The sequence below is a fragment of the Cyclopterus lumpus genome, chromosome 22 (assembly GCF_009769545.1).
Source record: "Cyclopterus lumpus isolate fCycLum1 chromosome 22, fCycLum1.pri, whole genome shotgun sequence".
NCBI lineage: Eukaryota > Metazoa > Chordata > Actinopteri > Perciformes > Cyclopteridae > Cyclopterus > Cyclopterus lumpus.
In genome coordinates this window covers 22,039,825-22,048,595 of record NC_046987.1, presented here as the reverse complement: position 1 = coordinate 22,048,595, position 8,771 = coordinate 22,039,825, and the positions used below count along the sequence as shown (strand labels likewise).

General features: G+C 45.1%; 1 protein-coding gene across 1 annotated transcript in view; it reads left to right on the top strand.

Annotated features, from left to right (window-relative positions):
* brf1a (BRF1 RNA polymerase III transcription initiation factor subunit a) overlaps positions 1-8,132 on the top strand; it is a 78,119-nt gene extending 69,987 nt beyond the window's left edge. The window contains exons 18-19 of the mRNA XM_034562785.1: positions 4,923-5,082; positions 6,251-8,132. Coding sequence (XP_034418676.1) covers positions 4,923-5,082; positions 6,251-6,282 — 192 coding nt within the window. The 3' untranslated portion in view covers positions 6,283-8,132. The remainder of the gene's footprint in view (positions 1-4,922; positions 5,083-6,250) is intronic.
* The last annotated feature ends 639 nt before the right edge of the window (positions 8,133-8,771 follow it).

The following is an 8,771-nucleotide window of genomic DNA, read 5'->3' as shown; positions in this document are numbered from 1 at the left end:
GGAACCGGTTAAGCCCCGCCCACACTGGAAGGGAGCGCCATTCTTCGCTCCCCCGGTTGACGTCGTGTGCTCTGCAGTACCCGGTTGGTTAGCAGCTTCGCTAACGGCAGTAGCGTGCTAACGCGTGGCTAGCATTAGCTCGCTAACCGATCTCATGTTTCAGCACCTGGTCACCGACGACTTCCGTTTCTTGAGTTCACTTAAATCTCCTCGTGGTTCACTCCCTCTCCTCTTCCTCCTCTTTATAGCTCCTCCCTCCTTCCCCACATTCCTGACCCCCCCCTCCCCCGTTGTCCTCCACCTCCGTTCTGCTCTGAATGGAGGAGCTCCGGCTCTGTCAACCAGGAAGAAAACAGAGCCACGGGGGGGGCCGGGTCAACAAGGCTTGTTACTTAGCAACCCCCCCTCCTCATGGGAACTGGAAGCAAATGGCCTGCCGTCATTGGCTGAGGCGGCTGCTCCTCATTACGTAACACTGCAGATTGAAAAGAGATGTTTGTCGCTCTGTTGGGTCGCTTGTCAACAACAACCCCCCCCTCCCCCCCCCCCCCCCCCCCCCCCTCCCCTCAGCGACCCAGCAATTAGTGTGTTCATTTCTCAAACAAGGGAGGAAACGATCACTTTACAAAAACGCCCCCCCCCCCCCCCCCCCCTCCAAAAAGGCCTGACAAGTTGATTTGAGCCAGTTGAAAGTGGCTTCCTCTTCCTCCTCTTCCTCTTCCTCCTCTTCATCCTATTCATCCTCAAACCCACGAGGGGGGGGGGGGGGGCAGTCTGCTTATGCAAGCGATGGTCTCGGTGGCTAAAAGTGTGAGTTTACTCGCCCGGCAACTCGTGGTTTATTCGCTTAATTCACGCCTTAGAGAGGGCGTGGCTTATCTCCATGGAAACAGTTATCATTTCCACTAGTTCTGCTTTATACTTGGTGTGGACATCCCACAAACGTCGGAACATCTAACGCCCTGGTGTCTGGTTTCATAACATTAATGACATTAATATATATATATATATATATATATATATATATATATATATATATATATATATATATATATATATATATATATATATTGTGCATTAGCATCGGGTTAGTTTGAAGTCGGGCATTCGGGGGTTGAACCGCACAACGTGACGACAAACAACGTCAACAAAGGCTCAAAGTTTAGAAGGATTTAGTTCCTGAAGTTCTCGGAGACTTGAAGGTCTCTTCCTGTTCCAGGAGATGAGACCTTCAGAATAAAAGCTCATTAATTCGACGTTTAAACTTTTTAACATGTCTGCAGGTGGAAGTGACCATTGAGACGCTCAACGTGTGGTTTCTCTAAACAATATACAGAAAGACAATGAAATAAAGGATTATGTAAATAAAGGACTCCTTTATTTACATAATCCTACAATATATAAAACAATCTATATGCAGAGAAGACGAGTAAATAACAGCGAATCAGAAATGCATCGAAACAAAGATCACAACGTGACAGATGTGTTTTAAATATTCATGCAAAAATATTCATTGTGCAGCTTTGAAATATATCCCTAAAATATGATGCGCACACACACACACACACACACACACACACTCTCATTATCGCAGAGATAGTAATAAGACGGATTAAAATGTAAAAAGATTACATAAATTAAATGACGTTATGGAGAGATGCAATAATAGTCCCAAGTTAAACTTAATAATGGTCATTTCATTGTTTGCATTGCGGTTTCATCGCCGCTCTGAAGCCGAAATATTCCCTCGACTCGTTAATGAGGAACGAACCTTTAATAAAGAAACTAAAAGGAGTCATAACTTCATAGGACGGGGTGACGCGTCAGAGCACCAATCAGATCGGAAGTCACTGCAGGCCGACAGACGACAACATCCCATAATACACTGAGCGGCTGTTTCCTGGAGTTTGGTTTTCGTGCTTCCTTCTCGCTTCCTTCTCGCTTCCTAACGAGACGTTTGTCCTCGTTAAGGAGCCGAGACTCAGCCGGTGTTTGCAGATCTCTGTAAACATGAACGCCGACATGAAAACACCTCCTAATTAGTCTGCAGCGTTCTCCTTAATTATTATTATTATTATTATATATTATATTTATATAAATACATCTTCACAGCCGGCTGAGGGTGAAGGCAGCAGGAATCCACTGAGGACAAAGGGAGCACCGGGGGTTAGGGTGCATATTTCATGCTTTTTATTCATTTATTCATTATTCATTCTATGATTGTGAGACTAAAAAAATATAGATTACAATCTAAGGACATAAAAAGCAGAGGAAGTGGGGAAAGAACACGACTGAAAACAACAACAACAATAACAACAACAACCCGTGAATCAAGGAAGGAGAGAAGGATGAAGTGAGGAAGGATGGAGCACTAGAGGAGAGGAGGTAAATAAGAGAAAGGTGGGAGGAAAGGAAACGCTCCTCCTCCTCCTCCTCCTCCTCCTCCTCCTGCTCCTCCTCTTCCTCCTCCTCTTCCTCCTCCTCCTCCTCTTCCTCTTCCTCCTCTTCCTCTTCCTCCTCCTCCTGCTCCTCCTCTTCCTCCTCCTGCTCCTCTTCCTCCTCCTCCTGCTCCTCCTCTTCCTCCTTTTCCTCCTCCTCTTCCTCCTCCTCCTGCTCCTCTTCCTCCTCCTCCTGCTCCTGCTCTTCCTCCTCCTCCTGCTCCTCCTGCTCCTCTTCCTCCTCCTCCTCCTCCTGCTCCTCCTCCTCTTCCTCTTCCTGCTCCCCCTTTTCCTCCTCTTCCTCCTCCTCCTCCTGCTCCTCTTCCTCCTCCTGCTCCTCTTCCTCTTCCTCCTGCTCCTCTTCCTCCTGCTCCTCCTCCTCCTCTTCTTCCTCCTGCTCCTCCTCCTCCTCCTCCTCCTGCTCCTTCTCCTCCTCCTGCTCCTCTTCCTCCTGCTCCTCCTCTTCTTCCTGCTCCTGCTCCTCCTCCTCCTCTTCTTCCTCCTCCTCCTGCTCCACCTCCTCCTGCTCCTCCTCCTCCTGCTCCTCCTCCTCTTCCTCCTGCTCCTCTTCCTCCTGCTCCTCCTCCTCCTCTTCTTCCTCCTGCTCCTCCTCCTCCTCCTCCTCCTCCTCCTGCTCCTTCTCCTCCTCCTGCTCCTCTTCCTCCTCCTGCTCCTCCTGCTCCTTTTCCTCTTCCTCCTCCTCCTGCTCCTCTTCCTCCTCCTCCTCCTCCTGCTCCTTCTCCTCCTCCTCCTCTTCTTCCTCCTGCTCCACCTCCTCCTCCTCTTCCTCCTGCTCCTCCTCCTGCTCCTCCTCTTCCTCTTCCTCCTGCTCCTCCTCCTGCTCCACCTCCTCCTCCTCTTCCTCCTGCTCCTCCTCCTCCTCCTGCTCCTCCTCCTCCTGCTCCTCCTCCTGCTCCTCCTCCTCCTCCTCTTCCTCCTGCTCCTCCTCTTCTTCCTCCTCCTCCTCCTCCTCTTCCTCCTGCTCCTCCTCCTCCTCCTGCTCCTCCTCCTCCTCCTCTTCCTCCTGCTCCTCCTCCAGCTCTATAATCAGCCCCGGTGATGACAATTTGTTTCATTCCGAAGATGAAAAATGTGCAAAAAGATGTTTTCATTAGTTCCTCCAGCTGAAGGTGGAAATGAAATCCTGCCCGTCGTGTCCTCTCAGCTGTTCTGAGATCTGTTCCCCACCAACGAAACACACTCGGATCAGATGGGCAATGTACCGACAGCAGCGCAGTTATGTTAGACGTTAGACGTTAGACGTTAGACGTTAGACGTTAGACGTTAGACGTTAGACGTTAGACGTTAGATGGCGTCTCATCCCGATTGGCTGGCAGGTATCTGCTGTATTCATCGCGAGACCCAAATGAATATGAACGGAGCAGAAGGGACGTTGAATCAATGTAGCAAGCAGACATTTTTTATGTGTAATGTTTCCATATTACTCTGTTTTGTAGTCGCGTTACGAAGGGTGGATAGCCACTTAATGCTAATAATGCTAACTGGTGTCACGGTGAAGGGAAGCATGTCGCTAGCGCTCATTTTCTGGATCAAGTGTGGCATTGAAGTGCGGTGGAGCTAGCCAGCTAGCTGGTGGGCAGCTGGCTAGTAAGCTAGCTGGCCAGTAAGCTAGCTGGCCAGTAAGCTAGCTGGTGGGCAGCTAGCTAGTAGGCTAGCTGGCCAGTAAGCTAGCTAGTTGGCAGCTGGCTAGTAAGCTAGCTGGCTAGCTCCACTTCGCTTTAAGTGCCTTTCGTACGTCTACGTTGACAACAAATGGATCCGAGCGCGTAGAAACCTCGACGTGTGAGCGTATCCGACATGTTTCAGTCTTCAGTGTTTCGGGATCATTTGGTGGAATTGTCGTGTTTGTGGGAATGAAATGAAACCTTCACGCTTTTGTTTGTGCCGTCGTTTCCACGGCTGGAAAAACAACGTGACTTTAATAAACCCGGTGTTTGTTTTCTCTTACCGGGGCCAACATTTCCTCCTGTGTCGGGCGTGTTTTATGATGAGGAAACAACAACAAAACCTGTCTCTATATCTGTCTCCCAGCATGCAACTGGAAAGACTCTCCTGGTTGCAGACTGTTTAAATCTCCTGCCGTTGCCCTGTGGGGGGTAACAGTCTGAGTGGTGCAATGCACAAGAAGAGCCCCCCCCCCCCCCCCCCCCCCCCTAAAGACAGTCCACTGTTGACCGGGCACATTTCAAAGAGGAGCTGATAATGAGCAGTGCGATGGTGAAGGTCACGCTCCGGCGCTGTGTTCAGTCTCATGTGGGGAAGCTGCAGCAGATGAAATCTCTCCTCCGGCCCTGAAGCTCCAAACTGTGTTTTATTATATTTTTTATCATTTTAAAGGAAGTGGGCTGTATGAGATCAGATCTGGATTAGATTTCCCCGGAGGGAAACTCGAGGTGTCACGCAGAGTAAAAAATATTAAAAAGCCGTCCGCTCGCAACTAACAACATTTCCTTGTTTGCCCAGATTGGCGCCGCCAGCCCCCTGCCGGTGCCCGCGGGAGACCCCGCCAGCAGAGTGGTGGTGGAGAGCGGGCCGGTTGTCTACGACGACGCGGCCGGCGACGAGGAGGAGGACGAGGAAGAGGAGGCGTGTGTCAGCGCCATGGACCTGATGGGCAGCAACGGTCAGCACGTCTTCAGATCACTGAGACCTCACGGGGTTATTCAAAAACAAGTATTCCTAAGAACAAGAACAATAGAACAATAGAAAACCAATCACACAATGTAAAATACACACATATATATATATTCAAATTGTTTTTAATAATTCTTTCTGATTGGACAATCAACAATCAGTAAAAGTAGATTCTCCGGCACAAAGAGTCTTTTCTCTGCAGCACATTTCCACTCCATCACATCTCAGTTGGAGCCGAGCGACTGACCTGAGAACAGTTCTTTCTTTTTAATGAATCTGCGTCTGCGTCTCGGACTCCTGCAGAGTTTTAATGAGCCCTCGAAAAGATTACATTTCTTCACTTTTACGTCTCCGGCTGTTAAGATTTAAGGTCCCCGACTTTGCGGCAATAAAAAAAACCACTTAATTGATTCCTGGAGGAAAAACTCTTTTGTTTTGCGCTCCTGGCCCTGAGGTCAAAGGTCACGTCCCTCCTGTGAGCTGCACCTCGGGAGGACGGAGACTAAAACCAGAGTCTGCCGGTCGAGGTGACACTTTATTAATTAATTTAGCATTTAACCAGCCTGGATCCACACAGCGCCTCTGTGTTTATTAATGTGAGGAAGCCGAGCGTGTTTACTCTCCTTCCTCTCGTAAAACCTCCGTTTCTGTCCGACGCCGTTTCAGTGAAACTGGCGACAGGATTTCATTTCATTTTAAAGTTAAATGGCGCTTTGGTGGCAAAGAATCACTCGAAGGAATATGAACCCGTTTTTAAACAAGTTGGATGAACAGCCTACAAAATGTTAAAAAAAAAAGTTAAAAAAATGAAATATAATTGAAAAGTACAGAAGTTATAGTGCTGCGTTTAATAAAGGAAATAAAATGCACCGGAGAAAAGTAATTAAAGGCTCAAAGTGTCTGAATTTAGGATATTTTAACTTAACTTCACGTTGGTTCCAACTTTGTTCAGAATAGAAGCTTGAAGCAGACCTGTCAATCACCTTGTAGCCCCGCCCCTAAAGCGTCCCCTGCTTTATGGTCTGTTTGACTCTAAATGACCATAATTTACTAAATGAACATCACGCTGTATTGAAGAAGACTTGAAACTAGAGATTGAGACCATAAACTGTATTCATATACACATCCAGTGATATTAATCCTCTGTCTTTCTCCAGATTATGGCAGTGAGGTGGATTTCGACGAATGATCCTTGCCGCTGTTTTTATCCCCGTTCGGACCGTTCTGAATCCTCAAGAGTATCAGACGTTAAGGACCAGGGACGCCCAATGGCAGCAGCTTCAGACCCGGAGCAACCAGGAAGTCCCAACCGGAGTCACACGTCACGGAAAACCCCAAAAAGATGGACACGAGTCTCCACTCCGTGTACCATTTGGCATCCCGACTGGACTGAAATGGAGTTACAAGGAGTCATTTACAGGTGTATGAACCGCTGTTACCGAAATATTCCAGTAAACGTTGGTTTGGTTATTTTTGCAGGTTAGAACTGGGCTCGCAGACGACGAGCATCTAAAGAAATACTTCCACCCTCAAAAGGTTCCTCACCCCTTTAGACCCTGAAGAGAACGGAGGGAAGTCTGTAAAACTGCATCAAAACGTCCGCTTACGAACAAAGAGCTAAAACATCGTTTAAAGAAGCGCGTTTCATTTGACTGGATGAACGAGGCTTCAGTTAAAATGAACCAGTTGTGAGACAGTTTGTAAACTGATATTTTCATTTAGTTTTGCTGTTAAATGGTGCCTCCATTTACCTCATTTACCTCCATTTACCTCATTTACCTCCATTTACCTCCATTTACCTCCAATTTACCTTCAATTACTTCAATTTACCTTCAATTTACTTCCATTTACCTCCATTTACTTTAATTTACTTAAATTTACCTTCAATTACTTAAATTTACCTTCAATTTACCTCCATTTACCTCCATTTACTTCCATTTACCTCCAATTTACCTTCAATTACTTCAATTTACCTTCAATTACTTCAATTTACCTTCAACTTACTTCCATTTACTGTCATTTACCTTCAATTACTTAAATTTACCTTCAATTTACTTCCATTTACCTCCATTTACTTTCATTTACCTTCAATTACTTCAATTTACCTTCAATTACTTCAATTTACTTCCATTTACTTTCAATTTACCTTCAATTTACCTCCATTTACCTTCAATTACTTAAATTTACCTTCAATTTACTTCCATTTACTTTCAATTACTTCAATTTACCTTCAATTACTTCCATTTACCTTCAATTACTTCAATTTACTTCCATTTACTTTCAATTTACCTTCAATTTACCTCCAATTTACCTTCAATTACTTCAATTTACTTCCATTTACCTCCATTTACTTTCATTTACCTTCAATTACTTCAATTCACCTTCAATTTACTTCAATTTACCTCCATTTACCTTCATTTACCTCCATTTACTTCCATTCACTTCCTCTGTTTGTTTTTAGTCTCGGAGGCAAAACAATCCTAATTTGACTTGAATAGTTCAAAGTGACAGATGTTGAGTCATTGCTGACGCGTTCCTTTTAAAGGACTATATTAAGTAAGAACCTGAAATAAATAAATGTAGTCGTAGAAACTATTAACTACATTTTACGTGTTTCTCTCCTGCAAAAAAACCACGAAATCACTGTTTACTGAATAAAATCCCGGCTCAGATCGATATTTATTCAAGCTTTAGGGGGCGGAGTCTTCTCCAAAGACCAACCAAGACGTTGCCTTCTGAACAATTTATTTAAGTTATAAATTAGAATTGGGATTAGATTTTAAGTTAGCGTTGATTTTTGGGGGTTTTTTTTGTTGATGGAATTGATTCTCTATGTTTATTTAATTCATGAGATTGTGGCCTTTTTTGGGGGTATTTGTGATTTAAATATTCTTCTCCGCGTCTCCACAGGTTGTAAATACGTTCTCTATTGTTTTCCAGAGAAAAGATCTATTTTGTATTCATGATTTATTTTCCTGCTGCACATTGTTGTGCATTCGCTGCTCCAGTAAAGATTCACTACGTCGGGATTAAGATCCAAAAAACGTGTTTGTTGTTGTTTTTAACTCGTTCGGCCCGTTCATGACCGCTGGTCCGCAACGAGTCTCAAACCTTCAACGAGTCTCAAACCTTTAATAACCTTCAACGAGTCTTAAACCTTCAACGAGTCTCAAACCTTTAATAACCTTCAACGAGTCTCAAACCTTCAACGAGTCTCAAACCTTCAACGAGTCTCAAACCTTCAACGAGTCTCAAACCTTCAACGAGTCTCAAACCTTTAATAACCTTCAACGAGTCTCAAACCTTCAACGAGTCTCAAACCTTCAACGAGTCTCAAACCTTCAACGAGTCTCAAACCTTCAACGAGTCTCAAACCTTCAACGAGTCTCAAACCTTTAATAACCTTCAACGAGTCTCAAACCTTCAACGAGTCTCAAACCTTCAACGAGTCTCAAACCTTCAACGAGTCTCAAACCTTTAATAACCTTCAACGAGTCTCAAACCTTCAACGAGTCTCAAACCTTCAACGAGCTTAAACCTTCAATAACCTTCAATGAGTCTCACACCTTTAATAACCTTCAACGAGTCTCAAACCTTCTACGAGTCTCAAACCTTTAATAACCTTCAACGAGTCTCAAACCTTTAATAACCTTCAACGAGTCTCAAACCTTCAATAAC